This window comes from Oncorhynchus gorbuscha, linkage group LG13 (assembly GCF_021184085.1).
Source record: "Oncorhynchus gorbuscha isolate QuinsamMale2020 ecotype Even-year linkage group LG13, OgorEven_v1.0, whole genome shotgun sequence".
In the NCBI taxonomy this organism is placed as follows: domain Eukaryota; kingdom Metazoa; phylum Chordata; class Actinopteri; order Salmoniformes; family Salmonidae; genus Oncorhynchus; species Oncorhynchus gorbuscha.
This window is the reverse complement of record NC_060185.1, coordinates 63514600-63532374: the sequence shown is the minus strand read 5'-3', so window position 1 is coordinate 63532374 and position 17775 is coordinate 63514600. Positions and strand designations below refer to the sequence as shown.

The 17775-nt window shown below is 47.5% G+C and overlaps 1 protein-coding gene across 16 annotated transcripts in view; it reads left to right on the top strand.

Moving 5' to 3' along the window:
* Positions 1-17775, top strand: part of LOC123993294 (protocadherin alpha-C2-like) — a 228089-nt gene that overhangs the window by 92275 nt on the left and 118039 nt on the right. For 6 of the 16 annotated variants that reach the window (XM_046295271.1, XM_046295270.1, XM_046295268.1 and 3 more), the window contains one exon: positions 13799-13876. The exons of the other annotated variants lie outside the window; for them this stretch is intronic. In XM_046295271.1, the coding sequence (XP_046151227.1) occupies positions 13799-13876 (78 nt within the window). The remainder of the gene's footprint in view (positions 1-13798; positions 13877-17775) is intronic. 16 annotated transcript variants of the gene reach the window in all.

Sequence of the window (17775 nt, the reverse complement as noted above, 5' to 3'; positions counted from 1 at the left end):
CAGTTTCACTGTCTGTGGGTTGCAAATGTATTTCTTGCACTTGATGCATGTGTACTGTGTCTTCCTGTCCTTCTTGGGTCCACACACATTGCAGAGCTTCTTCTAGAATGATGAAAACACTTAGTTCAGGAATTTTACTAGCATCTCACTCACTCACTCACTCACTCACTCACTCACTCACTCACTCACTCACTCACTCACTCACTCACTCACTCACTCACTCACTCACTCACTCACTCACTCACTCACTCACTCACATGTTTATAGTTACAGCAGGCCAAGCAAGGTAAGAGAGTCAGACACACACACATGCAACAACATCACTCACACTTCTGGTATTGGAGTTGTAGGTTATGTGGGTCGGGCGGATGGGGAACCAGCATCCTCCTCAATCATCATTACGATGGCTGCAAAAGCTGGAGTGCTTGGGATATGTTGCCTCCTCTGGTTTTGAGGTCTTACCAATTCCTTGCCCAGCTCCAAGAGAAAGAGCCAGTCACCTCTGGAGCTTCCCTCTGTTCCAATCTGGGTTCAACGCCATCCAGATGACAAAGACGTTGTCCATCCAGATGACAAAGACGTTGTCCATCCAGATGACAAAGACGTTGTCCACCGAGATGTCCAAGATGTTGAAGAATATCACAAGTTTTTTTGCCACTGTAGCCAGTCACCAGCTTGTCTAAATTGTCTAAATTGGAGAGCTCCTGTCCCAGCTTGTGGCGAAGTAAAAAAGTTATTGCACGTGATGTTGTGGCCACGGAGTCCCTCTGTCACGTCCAGGACAACCCACATCCCTTGGTTCTTCTCAGGGGCTCCTCCATCTGGCTTCCCCGTATACACCTGCAAGTTCCAAACATATGATGAAGCAGCAACACAGGCAGCCCAGATCTTGATTCCATATTCCATATCCGGTTTAGACGGTATGTACTGCCTGAAGATGCAGCGGCCCCTAAATGGCATAAGCTGCTCATTAACAGTAACATTGGGCCCAGAGTTGTAAAAGAGGGGAAGGTGGTCCACCCATTTGTCCCACACTGACCTGATTGCAGCTTAGCTTGTCTCTCTGCTGCCGAGCTGGTCTGGTGTCTCGGTGTGTGCTACTCCCTTCACAGAACAGCGCAAAACGGTCTCTAACCAGAATAGAAAGAGGAGTGGGAGGCCCACTCTGAGCAAGAGGACAAGTACATTAGAGTGTCTAGTTTGAGAAACAGACGCCTCAAAAGTCAGCTTCATTAAATAGTACCCACAAACCACCAGTCTCAAAGTCAACAGTGAAGAGGTGACTCCGGGACTCTGGCCTTTTAGGCAGTGTTCCTCTGTCCAGTGTCAGTGTTCCTTTGCCCATCTTAATCTTTTCTTTTTATTGGCCAGTCTGAGATATGGCATTTCCTTTGCAACTCTGCCTAGAAGGCCAGCATCCCGGAGTCGCCTCTTCACTGTTGACGTTGAGACGGTAGTGTATATATAGATAGATTTATTTAAAATCAATTTTCCTTCATTATTTTCCCCTAACCCTACCACCCCTCACCTAATTAGAGTAAACTAATGGACAACAACACTTAGGCTTCTACTTCCAGCTTTTTGTTTTTAATCCCACCCTTCAGTTACTCTCAACCCCTCCCATCTATCTCTGAAGACTATCCCGTTTTGTTTTTAATCCCACCCTTCAGTTACTCTCAACCCCTCCCATCTATCTCTGAAGACTATCCCGTTTTGTTTTTAATCCCACCCTTCAGTTACTCTCAACCCCTCCCATCTATCTCTGAAGACTATCCCGTTTTGTTTTTAATCCCACCCTTCAGTTACTCTCAACCCCTCCCATCTATCTCTGAAGACTATCCCGTTTTGTTTTTAATCCCACCCTTCAGTTACTCTCAACCCCTCCCATCTATCTCTGAAGACTATCCCGTTTTGTTTTTAATCCCACCCTTCAGTTACTCTCAACCCCTCCCATCTATCTCTGAAGACTATCCCGTTTTGTTTTTAATCCCACCCTTCAGTTACTCTCAACCCCTCCCATCTATCTCTGAAGAGCATCCCGTTTTGTTTTTAATCCCACCCTTCAGTTACCCTCAACCCCTCCCATCTATCTCTGAAGAGCATCCCATTTTGTTTTTAATCCCACCCTTCAGTTACCCTCAACCCCTCCCATCTATCTCTGAAGACTATCCCGTTTTGTTTTTAATCCCACCCTTCAGTTACTCTCAACCCCTCCCATCTATCTCTGAAGACCATCCCGTTTAGTTTTTAATCCCACCCTTCAGTTACTCTCAACCCCTCCCATCTATCTCTGAAGACCATCCCGTTTAGTTTTTAATCCCACCCTTCAGTTACTCTCAACCCCTCCCATCTACCTCTGAAGAGCATCCCGTTTTGTTTTTTTGACATGTGTTTTTAACTGTGTTGTTTCACAAAAGTTCTGAACCTACAGTATATATATATATATATATATATATATATATATATATATATATATATATATATATATATATATATATATATATATATATATATATATATATATATATATATATATATATTGTCATGCAGGTGAAAGAGGACCCAAAAGCGACTTGGCGAAAACAGAGTCTTTAATCCAGTAAAGTGAATACAAACAAAAAAACACAACTTTCACTCGAAATGACGAGGACTAACTGGAGACTCGATCTTGAACAGCAGGTGAACAGCTGGTTGCCTCGGGAAGGCACTCGAACCAGACAGACTCAGACACCTGCTCACCACGCAGCATCTGAGGAAAACACGACACGACAGGGCGATACACAATCACAGCACGGTGAATTCTAAACAAGGAACCGACAGGACAGGAACGGAACACAAAGGAAGAAATAGGGACTCTAATCAGGGGAAAGGATCGGGAACAGGTGTGGGAAGACTAAATGATTGATTAGGGGAATAGGAACAGCTGGGAGCAGGAACGGAACGATAGAGAGAAGAGAGAGCGAGAGAGTGAGAGAGGGAGGGGAGAGAGAGGGATAGAAAGAGGGAAAGAACCTAATAAGACCAGCAGAGGGAAACGAATAGAATGGGAAGCACAGGGACAAGACAAGATAATAAATGACAAAACATGACAGTACCCCCCACTCACCGAGCGCCTCCTGGCGCACTCGAGAGGAATCCTGGCGGCAACGGAGGAAATCATCGATGAGTGAACGGTCCAGCACGTCCCGAGACGGAACCCAACTCCTCTCCTCAGGACCGTAACCCTCCCAATCCACTAAGTATTGGTGACCCCGTCCCCGAGAACGCATGTCCATGATCTTATGTACCTTGTAAATAGGTGCGCTCTCGACAAGGACGGGAGGGGGAGGGAAGACGAACGGGGTGCGAAGAAAGGGCTTGACACAGGAGACATGGAAGACAGGATGGACGCGACGAAGATGTCGCGGAAGAAGCAGTCGCACAGCGACAGGATTGACGACCTGGGAGACACGGAACGGACCAATGAACCGCGGAGTCAACTTACGAGAAGCTGTCGTAAGAGGAAGGTTGCGAGTGGAAAGCCACACTCTCTGGCCGCAACAATACCTTGGACTCTTAATCCTGCGTTTATTGGCGGCTCTCACAGTCTGTGCCCTGTAACGGCAAAGTGCAGACCTCACCCTCCTCCAGGTGCGCTCACAACGTTGGACAAACGCTTGAGCGGAGGGAACGCTGGACTCGGCAAGCTGGGATGAGAACAGAGGAGGCTGGTAACCCAGACTACTCTGAAACGGAGATAACCCGGTAGCAGACGAAGGAAGCGAATTGTGAGCGTATTCTGCCCAGGGAGCTGTTCTGCCCAAGACGCAGGGTTTCTGAAAGAAAGGCTGCGTAGTATGCGACCAATCGTCTGATTGGCCCTCTCTGCTTGACCGTTAGACTGGGGATGAAACCCGGAAGAGAGACTGACGGACGCACCAATCAAACGACAGAACTCCCTCCAAAACTGTGACGTGAATTGCGGGCCTCTGTCTGAAACGGCGTCTAACGGGAGGCCATGAATTCTGAATACATTCTCGATAATGATTTGTGCCGTCTCCTTAGCGGAAGGAAGTTTAGCGAGGGGAATGAAATGTGCCGCCTTAGAGAACCTATCGACAACCGTAAGAATCACAGTCTTCCCCGCAGACAAAGGCAGACCGGTAATGAAGTCTAGGGCGATGTGAGACCATGGTCGAGAAGGAATGGGAGCGGTCTGAGACGACCGGCAGGAGGAGAGTTACCCGACTTAGTCTGCGCGCAGTCCGAACAAGCAGCCACGAAACGGCGCGTGTCACGCTCCTGAGTCGGCCACCAAAAGCGCTGGCGAATAGACGCAAGAGTGCCTCGAACACCGGGATGACCAGCTAACTTGGCAGAGTGAGCCCACTGAAGAACAGCCAGACGAGTGGAAACAGGAACGAAAAGGAGGTTACTAGGACAAGCGCGCGGCGACGCAGTGTGCGTGAGTGCTTGCTTAACCTGTCTTTCAATTCCCCAGACTGTTAACCCGACAACACGCCCATAAGGAAGAATCCCCTCGGGATCAGTAGAAGCCACAGAAGAACTAAACAGACGGGATAAGGCATCAGGCTTGGTGTTCTTGCTACCCGGACGGTAAGAAATCACAAACTCGAAACGAGCGAAAAACAACGCCCAACGAGCTTGACGGGCATTAAGTCGTTTGGCAGAACGGATGTACTCAAGGTTCTTATGGTCTGTCCAAACGACAAAAGGAACGGTCGCCCCTCCAACCACTGTCGCCATTCGCCTAGGGCTAAGCGGATGGCGAGCAGTTCACGGTTACCCACATCATAGTTGCGCTCAGATGGCGACAGGCGATGAGAAAAATAAGCGCAAGGATGAACCTTATCGTCAGACTGGAAGCGCTGGGATAGAATGGCTCCCACGCCTACCTCTGAAGCGTCAACCTCGACAATGAATTGTCTAGTGACGTCAGGAGTAACGAGGATAGGAGCGGACGTAAAACGTTCTTTTAGAAGATCAAAAGCTCCCTGGGCGGAACCGGACCACTTAAAACACGTCTTGACAGAAGTAAGAGCTGTGAGAGGGGCAGCAACTTGACCGAAATTACGAATGAAACGCCGATAGAAATTAGCGAAACCTAAAAAGCGCTGCAACTCGACACGTGACCTTGGAACGGGCCAATCACTGACAGCTTGGACCTTAGCGGAATCCATCTGAATGCCTTCAGCGGAAATAACGGAACCGAGAAAAGTAACGGAGGAGACATGAAAAGAGCACTTCTCAGACTTTACGTAGAGACAATTCTCTAAAAGGCGCTGTAGGACACGTCGAACGTGCTGAACATGAATCTCGAGTGACGGAGAAAAAATCAGGATATCGTCAAGATAGACAAAAACAAAGATGTTCAGCATGTCTCTCAGAACATCATTAACTAATGCCTGAAAAACAGCTGGCGCATTGGCGAGACCAAACGGCAGAACCCGGTACTCAAAATGCCCTAACGGAGTGTTAAACGCCGTTTTCCACTCGTCCCCCTCTCTGATGCGCACGAGATGGTAAGCGTTACGAAGGTCCAACTTAGTAAAGCACCTGGCTCCCTGCAGAATCTCGAAGGCTGATGACATAAGGGGAAGCGGATAACGATTCTTAACCGTTATGTCATTCAGCCCTCGATAATCCACGCAGGGGCGCAGAGTACCGTCCTTCTTCTTAACAAAAAGAACCCCGCCCCGGCCGGAGAGGAAGAAGGCACTATGGTACCGGCGTCAAGAGACACAGACAAATAATCCTCGAGAGCCTTACGTTCGGGAGCCGACAGAGAGTATAGTCTACCCCGAGAAGGAGTGGTCCCCGGAAGGAGATCAATACTACAATCATACGACCGGTGAGGAGGAAGGGAGTTGGCTCGGGACCGACTGAAGACCGTGCGCAGATCATGATATTCCTCCGGCACTCCTGTCAAATCGCCAGGTTCCTCCTGAGAAGTAGGGACAGAAGAAACGGGAGGGATGGCAGACATTAAACACTTCACATGACAAGAAACGTTCCAGGATAGGATAGAATTACTAGACCAATTAATAGAAGGATTATGACATACTAGCCAGGGATGACCCAAAACAACAGGTGTAAACGGTGAACGAAAAATCAAAAAAGAAATAGTCTCACTGTGGTTACCAGATACTGTGAGGGTTAAAGGTAGTGTCTCAAATCTGATACTGGGAAGATGACTACCATCTAAGGCGAACATGGGCGTAGGCTTATCTAACTCTCTGAAAGGAATGTCATGTTTCCGAACCCATGCTTCGTCCATGAAACAACCCTCAGCCCCAGAGTCTATCAAGGCACTACATGTAGCACCCGAACCGGTCCAGCGTAGATGGACCGACAAAGTAGTACAGGATTTTGATGGAGAGACTTGAGTAGTTGCGCTCACCTGTAGCCCTCCGCTTACAGATGAGCTCTGGCCTTTACTGGACATGAATTAACAAAATGTCCAGCAACTCCGCAATAGAGGCACAGGCGGTTGGTGATCCTCCGTTCCCTCTCCTTAGTCGAGATGCGAATCCCTCCCAGCTGCATGGGCTCAGACTCTGAGCCAGAGGAGGGAGATGGTTGCGATGCGGAGCAGGGAAACACCGTTGATGCGAGCTCTCTTCCACGAGCCCGGTGACGAAGATCTACCCGTCGTTCTATGCGGATGGCGAGAGCAATCAAAGAGTCCACATCTGAAGGAACCTCCCGGGAGAGAATCTCATCCTTAACCACTGCGTGGAGTCCCTCCAGAAAACGAGCGAGCAGCGCCGGCTCGTTCCACTCACTAGAGGCAGCAAGAGTGCGAAACTCAATAGAATAATCCGTTATGGACCGTTCACCTTGGTATAAGGAAGCCAGGGCCCTAGAAGCCTCCCTACCAAAAACTGAACGGTCAAAAACCCGAATCATCTCCTCTTTAAAGTTCTGGAACTTGTTAGAGCAATCAGCCCTTGCCTCCCAGATAGCTGTGCCCCATTCTCGAGCCCGGCCAGTAAGGAGTGAAATGACGTAAGCAACCCGAGCTCTCTCTCTAGAGTATGTGTTGGGTTGGAGAGAGAACACAATCTCACACTGCGTGAGAAAGGGGCGGCACTCAGTGGGCTGCCCGGAGTAGCAAGGTGGGTTATTAACCCTAGGTTCTGGAGGCTCGACAGGCCAGGAAGTAACAGGTGGCACGAGACGTAGACTCTGGAACTGTCCAGAGAGGTCGGAAACCTGAGCGGCCAGGTTCTCCACGGCATGGCGAGCAGCAGACAATTCCTGCTCGTGTCTGCCGAGCATGGCTCCTTGGATCTCGACGGCAGTGTAACGAGCGTCTGAAGTCGCTGGGTCCATTCCTTGGTCGGTTCCTTCTGTCATGCAGGTGAAAGAGGACCCAAAAGCGACTTGGCGAAAACAGAGTCTTTAATCCAGTAAAGTGAATACAAACAAAAAAACACAACTTTCACTCGAAATGACGAGGACTAACTGGAGACTCGATCTTGAACAGCAGGTGAACAGCTGGTTGCCTCGGGAAGGCACTCGAACCAGACAGACTCAGACACCTGCTCACCACGCAGCATCTGAGGAAAACACGACACGACAGGGCGATACACAATCACAGCACGGTGAATTCTAAACAAGGAACCGACAGGACAGGAACGGAACACAAAGGAAGAAATAGGGACTCTAATCAGGGAAAGGATCGGGAACAGGTGTGGGAAGACTAAATGATTGATTAGGGGAATAGGAACAGCTGGGAGCAGGAACGGAACGATAGAGAGAAGAGAGAGCGAGAGAGTGAGAGAGGGAGGGGGAGAGAGAGGGATAGAAAGAGGGAAAGAACCTAATAAGACCAGCAGAGGGAAACGAATAGAATGGGAAGCACAGGGACAAGACAAGATAATAAATGACAAAACATGACATATATATATATATATATATATATATATATATATATATATATATATATATACGGAAACAATAGATTTGACATTAGTTCTCTTGTTGTTTTTAGTCCCGCCCGTCAGCTCCACTCACCCCCTCCCATCTATCTCTGAACAGCATCTTGTTGTTTTTAGTCCCGCCCGTCAGCTCCACTCACCCCCTCCCATCTATCTCTGAACAGCATCTTGTTGTTTTTAGTCCCGCCCGTCAGCTCCACTCACCCCCTCCCATCTATCTCTGAACAGCATCTTGTTGTGATTAGTCCCGCCCGTCAGCTCCACTCACCCCCTCCCATCTATCTCTGAACAGCATCTTGTTGTTTTTAGTCCCGCCCGTCAGCTCCACTCACCCCCTCCCATCTATCTCTGAACAGCATCTTGTTGTGATTAGTCCCGCCCGTCAGCTCCACTCACCCCCTCCCATCTATCTCTGAACAGCATCTTGTTGTGATTAGTCCCGCCCGTCAGCTCCACTCACCCCCTCCCATCTATCTCTGAACAGCATCTTGTTGTTATTAGTCCCGCCCGTCAGCTCCACTCACCCCCTCCCATCTATCTCTGAACAGCATCTTGTTGTTATTAGTCCCGCCCGTCAGCTCCACTCACCCCCTCCCATCTATCTCTGAACAGCATCTTGTTGTGATTAGTCCCGCTCGTCAGCTCCACTCACCCCCTCCCATTTATCTCTGAACAGCATCTTGTTGTGATTTGAAGAGGGTAGTCCATAAGTGCAGACGAAGGATATCAAGGATCTGAACCTTTTCTTTATGGAGGAATGGTCTAAGATCCCACCCAATGTGTTCATCAATCTCATTAAATGTTTTAGTAAAAGTCTCTGTGTCATTATCCTCAGGTGAGGGATTGAAAGGGATTGGAAAAGGGGTGCCAATACATTTGAGCCCTATCTTTTTGAGAAAAAAATATGACTTGTTTCACAAAATCTCTTTCTCTGAGCAATTGTATTAATATGAATAATATAATTTCCGTTGGTTTTGTAACCCATATAGCTCAGTATTTGAATCATTTATTCTTGACAGTCTTTTTTCCCGCTTATCTTAATCAAGGGTGCCAAAAACTTTGGACCTGAGTGTGTGTGTGTGTGTGTGTGTGTGTGTGTGTGTGTGTGTGTGTGTGTGTGTGTGTGTGTGTGTGTGTGTGTGTGTGTGTGTGTGTGTGTGTGTGTGTGTGTGTGTGTGTGTGTGTGTGTGTGTGTGTGTGTGTGTGTGTGTGTGTGTGTGTGTGTGTGTGTGTGTGTGTGTGCGTGTATGCCTGTGTACATGCCTGTGCGTGCATCTGTAGGGTCACGTACATGTGAGGTACACTGAACCCAGGCTATCCTATCAGTCATGCTCCATGTTTCATCAAGCATTCTGATGAGACCGGGATGGATGGTTTACATTTCAGCAGCGTGTCATAGCTAGTAATGATGGAGAGTTGATGGTTTAGAGATCCCCATGGGTCATCACACTAGATCAGCTACTTTGATAAAGTAGGCCAGATACCATATTATCCACAATGCATCACACTGGATAACGAGACCAAATTCGGACTCTAATAGGAGTTGTGTGTCAAAAGAAAAGATTATTTCCAAACAATCACACTAAAGACCAAAAAAAAAAGCACCCAAACATAACTTGTGATGTAATTCTGTTTCCCTTCTTGGCTGGTTGTGATTGTAGGAGAGAGTAGCGTGGTCATGTAGTTGCTTTGTTAATCTCCTGTTTACATCCAACTATCTAATCCTCATTCACTTTCCAGTCCCCTCTAACATAGTTCCATAGTTCTGAAGCAAAGTGTCTGTGGCCCCATGTGTCCTTCATCTGACCTTGTCTAGCTCTTGCTACAAACTCCCAAAGCTCCCAAATTCCTCCAAATCCCGTTTTGTGAATACCTCCATTCTGCCCGCGCTGTCAGTGTTCCCAGTTTTCCAGGATTAGGGCGGCCGTTAAAACCGTGTCTAAGTGACGATTCCACTTTGGTGCTTGCGCAATGCGATTATAGGGAACGATCTTCATGTCGCAGTGGATGTATAAAAGCAGAGGAGCGAGAACAAGCAGAGACGCCAGTCATTCTCAGTCTCAGGAGCCGGTGACTGCCGCCCGCCCGCCTTCCTCCTCTACTCCTCTACTCCTCTACTCCTCTACTCCTCTACACCTCTACTCCTCTACACCTCTACTCCTCTACACCTCTACTCCTCTACTCCTCTACACCTCTACTCCTCTACACCTCTACTCCTCTACACCTCTACTCCTATACTCCTCTACTCCTCTACTCCTCTACACCTCTACCTCTACTCCTCTCTACACCTCTACTCCTCTACTCCTCTACTCCTCTACACCTCTACACCTCTACTCCTCTACTCCTCTACTCCTCTACACCTCTACTACTCTACTCCTCTACTCCTCTACTCCTCTACTCCTCTACACCTCTACTCCTCTACACCTCTACTACTCTACTCCTCTACTCCTCTACTCCTCTACACCTCCTCTACACCTCTACACCTCTACACCTCTACTCCTACTCCTCTACCCTCTACTCCTCTACTCCTCTACACCTCTACTCCTCTACTACCTCTCTACCTCTACCTCTACTCCTCTACTCCTCTACTCCTCTACTCCTCTACTCCTCTACTCCTCTACACCTCTACTCCTCTACTCCTCTACTCCTCTACTCCTCTACTCCTCTACTCCTCTACTCCTCTACTCCTCTACTCCTCTACTCCTCTACTCCTCTACTCCTCTACCCTCTACTCCTCTACTCCTCTACACCTCTACTCTACTCCTCTACTCCTCTACTCCTCTACACCTCTACTCCTCTACTCCTCTACTCCTCTACTCCTCTACTCCTACTACACCTCTACTCCTCTACTCCTCTACACCTCTACTCCTCTACACCTCTACTCCTCTACACCTCTACTCCTCTACTCCTCTACACCTCTACACCTCTACTCCTCTACTCCTCTACACCTCCTCTACCTCTACTCCTCTACTCCTCTACACCTCTACTCCTCTACTCCTCTACTCCTCTACACCTCTACTCCTCTACTCCTCTACACCTCTACTCCTCTACACCTCTACTCCTCTACACCTCTACACCTCTACACCTCTACTCCTCTACTCCTCTACCTCTACTCCTCTACTCCTCTACACCTCTACTCCTCTACCCTCTACTCCTCTACTCCTCTACTCCTCTACACCTCTACTCCTCTACACCTCTACTCCTCTACTCCTCTACTCTACACCTCTACTCCTCTACTCCTCTACACCTCTACTCCTCTACTCCTCTACACACCTCTACTCCTCTACTCCTCTACACCTCTACTCCTCTACTCCTCTACTCCTCTACTCCTCTACTCCTCTACACCTCTACTCTACTCTACTCCTCTACCTCTACTCCTCTACTCCTACCTCTACTCCTCTACTCCTCTACTCCTCTCTCCTCTACACTACTCTACTCCTCTACTTCTCTACACCTCTACTCCTCTACTCCTCTACTCCTCTACTCCTCTACTCCTCTACTCCTCTACCCTCTACTCCTCTACTCCTCTACCCTCTACTCCTCTACTCCTCTACACCTCTACTCCTCTCTACTCTACACCTCTACTCCTCTCTACTCCTCTACTCCTCTACACCTCTACTCCTCTACTCCTCTACACCTCTACTCCTCTACTCCTCTACACCTCTACTCCTCTACTCCTCTACTCCTCTACTCCTCTACTCTACTCCTCTACTCCTCTACTCCTCTACTCCTCTACTCCACTACTCCTCTACTCCTCTACTCCTCTACTCCTCTACTCCTCTACTCCTCTACTCCTCTACTCCTCTACTCCTCTACACCTCTACTCCTCTACTCCTCTACTCCTCTACTCTACCCTCTACTCCTCTACTCCTCTACACCTCTACTCCTCTACTCCTCCTCTCTACTCCTCTACTCCTCTACTACTCCTCTACTCTACTCCTCTACTCCACTACTCCTCTACTCCTCTACTCCTCTACTCCTCTACACCTCTACTCCTCTACTCCTCTACACCTCTACTCATCTACTCCTCTACTCCACTACTCCTCTACTCCTCTACTCCACTACTCCTCTACTCCTCTACTCCTCTCACCGTCTTTTACTAGTCTTCTCTTTCTCCCTAGATTTTCCTGTTTTTGAGGGATTTTTCTCCTTTTTAAAATGTATTATTATTATTATTTTTACAGCGCTGTCACTCTCTCGTTATGTACTCCCCTCTTGCTCTTCGTCCTGTCCATCTCCTTCCTCACGTATATATCTCACCCCCCCCTCGCCGCCTTTACAGTCTATGCGAATGATACAGTAGATTACAAATGGCTGGAATAACTAGAGAAAACGGCACAGGTTAACAGAGTTTTTAGTACCTCTAAGGAGCTGTAATATATGGTAGACATGTAACCTCCACACAGGGCTACCAATGAAAGGGTAACATTAACACACACACACGTGCAGGCACGCGCGTGCACACACACACACACACACACACACTTAACTCGGTTCATCTGAAGTGGGAAGCATGTCCTTTTTTTTCATTTGCTTGTTGATGATGCATTTAGGTGACTACGTTTTGATGTTGAAAGTGGAAGATGATGCTTCATGTTTTCGAAGAACTACAGAGAAAACGGAGGCTTTGCCAACGGATGAGTTCTGGAAAGGGGAGCAGGCTGAGGAACTCTTTCAAACTGCTTCCAAAGTGTCTCACTCTGCAGACCAGAGTTCCACTGCATTATTCAGTCTTATTTAAATACGTGTGTTGAGGCCTCTTGCACCAGGGCTGGACCTGCACTGAACTCACTGCACTGCACACTCAGTAGTGAACACGGCTTGAATATATCCTGTTACATATGAAGGAGACTGGCATTACACAATGCATTTAGACCTTAGTGCCTTCTCCTATATCTATCTATGTATTGAGAGGGGGACAATGTCGTAGTGTAGTTGATTAGGGTTGTCCCTTGGAGAAACACGGTGTGCCCAGGGCTTTCGATTGCTGTGCAAATGCAGATTTGCTCTGTGTCTGCAACGAGTCATTGTGTTGATGACTATCTAGCTGAGCCCTTGCTTGGTGATACTAGGCAGGCACACAGCTGTGTACTCTATCTCTCGTTTCTTACATGGCGGGAGATTTCCTTTTTCATTTCCGCAGGGGGGAAAGACACATGCACGGCAACGTCCCAAACACATTTAATAACTGAACCACGGTTATTGTTTATGTGGTGTGTGTCTGAATGGCTGTGATTCGGGTGCATGTATTTATCAAGCAATATGTGGTTTTGTGGGGGTGGGTGGGAGTGTTTGTGTCATGTGTTGCGAATCAGTTAATCTCATCTCTAGTAGAGAGCCAGGATCCAGGGAGAACAAAGGAACTGAAGGGAAAATCTCCCCCTCCTGGTCAAAGGCTGAACTAAATCTATCTCTCTGTGTGTGTGTGTGTGTGTGTGTGTGTGTGTGTGTGTGTGTGTGTGTGTGTGTGTGTGTGTGTGTGTGTGTGTGTGTGTGTGTGTGTGTGTGTGTGTGTGTGTGTGTGTGTGTGTGTTAGCGCGCGTGTGTGTGTGTGCGTGTGTGTGTGTGCGCGTGTCTCTGAGCTCTATTGATATCTATTGCCAATGTGTTTCTGTGTTTCTATTCATTTAGATATAGATAGTGGGGCCCAGGCCATATTCCTTCACTTATACTCATATGTGTGCATGTGTAATATTTATTAAATGCTTTGTGAATTTCACCAAGTTTAAGCATGACTGCGTTCTTGGCCATACGGGCATGTTTCTATTTTTCCCTGCAAACCTAACAGATGGGGGTTGGAGGATCATAGTATTTGTGCGCTACAAATGTTTGTTGTGTTTCTCTTTTGGATACAGATGAGAAGTGAAACATTAAGGCAGGATCCTCGAAGTCGCCCCCAGTCTCTCTCACACACACAACCCAGAAAACTAACGGTATAGTAAAATCCCTGAATATACGTGTCTCAATGTGTTACGTAGCTATACATGTCGTCTCAGTCTCAGCGTCTCCCTATAAGTGTGTAACAGTGTGCCCCTGGCAATAGTGTCACTGACATTGTGTGTACGTAATAGGTCGTCCTTGTGGGGTCCCCGTCCTTGGTGCATGGTAGTGCTCGTCAGAATGGGGCAATGAGGGAGGGCTGGGGGGAATAGGAGAGAGGCAGCATGTGCGTCACCGTGGAGGGGGGGGGGTTGGTGAATCTATTATACTGTGGAGCTCTTACCCCGCTGGAGGTGGTCCCAAGGGGACTGTACATCTATCGGACACCGCCTGTGTCCCCAGCCACTCCGAGAGCCAATCAAAGAGCCTGTTATAGGCGTGGTAAAGGTTTGGACAGCCTATCAGAGTGATTACTGCCGATGCCTATTGTGTGGATATCCAATCAAACAGCCAATCATAGCCTTGGTTTAAATGGCATGGTTGGTTTCCTGGCCTTTATATTGCTAAAGCAATCCATTTGTTGGATTAAATGTAGTCGTTTTATGCAATAACTCAACTTATATTAGCCACACACACACACACACTCACACACACACACTCACACAGACATGCACGCAAGCACGCGCACAACACGCGCACACACCCCAGCTAGCACATAACGTTCTGAGAACCGCATGTTGCGTAGAGCTTGGTGAGAGCGTGGTTGTGCCTATGCTTAATTTGCACACAACCTTCCCCATAACGTTTCCTACAGGTTTCCCCATGGTTCTATTTAAAGTCATGCCCTCAACTTGTCCAGAGAACCTTAAGAAACAAAACGTTCTTCTGTGGGAATTCCAGGACTTCAGCATAATGTTTTCTGGCGGTTTTCTCATGGTTCTATTTAAAGTAATGTTCTCAGAAGATTCAGCCCGTACGGACACACAGGTGTAATAATTCTACAGTGGTCCCTGCAGCGTGCGCTCAGACCGGTGGGACTAGAACACTTATTGACAACGTTCAGTTAAGGCGGATGCAACAGTCAGCGTTTGAGCGGGACACTGTTTTTTTTTTTTTTTTTTACAGGAACATGTTGCATAAACACGGTCTTTACAGTGTGGTGCTCGTTCTGAAGTTCTGTTCTGACTGGAGATATGCAAATGTCTGCATACTTGATCTGGGGAAACACTGGGGAAGTGCTTGGGCCCTCGTCGATTAGAGAAGCTTGTCCGGCTCAGTAATACCTCAAACGGGAATTGTCGTCAACAGCGAAATTAGCTACTTCTATGTGAATTCATGGGGTGGCGGGAACACACCTCAATTCAAACTGTTGTTAGAAAATAAAACTTGTTAGAAAATCATTTGATATGGACAAGTTGAAACAGCCTATAGTGTAGATAATTAACAGGCAGCATGCCTTGGTTTGAGGGCTGTGTGAGTTAACTTTCCTATTGCATAACAATCACCTTTTGGAACAGTGAGTGCATTCTGACATCACGCACATAGAAAAACTCAAGCTGCGGTGACTGTTAGAGATATTTGGAACTCACGCAAAGGTTAAGAAATCAATCGCAGGGTTCAAAGTGTTAAGTTAAAGCACATACATTCCCTTCTCAGAATTAACAAAACTCTCTCTATCCTCTATCCTGTGATGTGTGTTCAGGTGTGTTGGCCCCGTCCACTAATTGGCCACACCTGATCTTAATGAGTGGTTGTTTCCTTTGAAATGGGGTCCATTTGAATGGACAAAAACCTTTACAGCTTTGTATGAGTTTTTAAAAAACATGCCATGGTAGCTCAATCCTGCTGGAGCAGTGGACTAATTCCATGGATAGAGAGCAGAAGACTGTAGGTTCAAATCTGCCATACAACACTGAAATAGAAATGTGTTTGCATGATTAATGCCGAATCAAATTAATATCCTGTCTGTGCTTAGTGTTCTAAACAGTTACCTTAAGCTAGCAGTGTTTTTGAAACATGTTCTCAGGAGGTTATTTAATTACCTTCAAATGGCCTATAATTTCTGATCTAAACATTAACAAAACCTGCCAGGAAGACTTTCAGGGAACAATAGAGAAGGGTTTTCAGAAACTACCTGCAACCTAAAAAAAAGAACCTTCCCAAAACTGCATAAATGTTAGGTTTTAACGGGCAGGCAAACGTGTGGCTTTGTTCCCAGAACCAATGGGAAACCAAAAACATACGTTCGCACAACTTCCAAGGAACCACATTTTCTAGCTGGGACACACACACACACTTTCCCATTCCCAAGTCAGCACGTATCTAGTCCAAGCACTCAGCCTCACTCCTGCCTGTGAGAGGGTTTTGTTGGCTTGTTTGTGTATCAAATCCTCCACATACTTTTCTCCCTGCAGCTAAACTAGTAACCCAGACACTTGCACGCATGCTGAATTCCAATTAGGTTCAGCACTGCAGCTACAATAACACACTGTTGTCCGTTTATTTGACTGATGATAGTGTGCCTGGTCTTTTCCCGAGAGGTCACGTGTCCTTATGCACGGTTATTCCGATATGAATATGATCACTATAATATTACTTTCATGTCTTTCTATCAATTTTACATAAGCCATGAACATAGATAGACACCAATTCACATACGTAGATCGACACCAATGTGGTTTCAGCCATGGTACGATGCTAGTTCTCATTCCAGTTATTTTGCTGTCACAGTGCAGAAGCTAATTATGTGATTCTGAGGCATTGCAGGCATTGTGTCATTGTTTTCCATGTTAGTGAGTGTTGAGTTTGGTTACTCTGTCTGCAGCTATATCAGCGGGGTGTTTGTGTGAGCGCCATGTCCTGGTTTTTGTCTTGTTCCTCTTCCTGTGCCTCTGGTCCCATCCCTGTCCTACTTACTCCAGAAACGAGGGGAGAGCAGAGCAGATTTGGAAATAAATTATTAAATGCTAGTTGGATTAAATACTGGGAGCAATTCATCTCTCAGAGTGGATAACTGTGTGTAGTTATGCTATCATGTGTGTGTGTTTGCACACGGGCGTGTGGTGAGTGTGTGCGTGAGTTTTAAGAACTCCTCCAATCTATCTCTGTGAATAATTTGTGGTTATGAAAAATATATTATAGGAACAGGCAATTGGCCCTGCATTATTACAAGAGTTATTGGTTTAGTCTGCATGACTTCCCCTCATACAGGAAGTATACTGTACATCCTTACTCATTTCTCACTGCTCACATTTCTCCATCCCCTCTTCCTCTCCCTTCCTCTCCCCATTTCTGCTCTCTTCCCCCTTTCTCCCTCTGTTGTTCTCTCTCCACCTCTCTCATTCTCTCACCCTTGCGCCCCTTCCCCTCTCTCATTCTCTCACCCTTGCGAACCTTCCCCTCTCATTCTCTCACCCTTGCGACCCTTCCCCTCTCTCATTCTCTCACCCTTGCGACCCTTCCCCTCTCTCATTCTCTCACCCTTGCGCCCCTTCCCCTCTCTCATTCTCTCACCCTTGCGCCCCTTCCCTCTCTCATTCTCTCACCCTTGCGCCCCTTCCCCTCTCTCATTTTCTCACCCTTGCGCCCCTTCCCCTCTCTCATTCTCTCACCCTTGCGACCCTTCCCCTCTCTCATTCTCTCACCCTTGCGCCCCTTCCCCTCTCTCATTCTCTCACCCTTGCGCCCCTTCCCCTCTCTCATTCTCTCACCCTTGCGCCCCTTCCCCTCTCTCATTCTCTCACCCTTGCGCACCTTCCCCTCTCTCATTCTCTCACCCTTGCGCCCCTTCCCCTCTCTCATTCTCTCACCCTTGCGACCCTTCCCCTCTCTCATTCTACTGTACTTCTCCCTCCCCTTTCTACATTCTGCCCCATTCTCTCACTCGACTCCCTCTCTCTCTCTCCCTCCCTTCCTGCCCCCTCTCTCGACCCTTGCCACTGTACCACTGTAT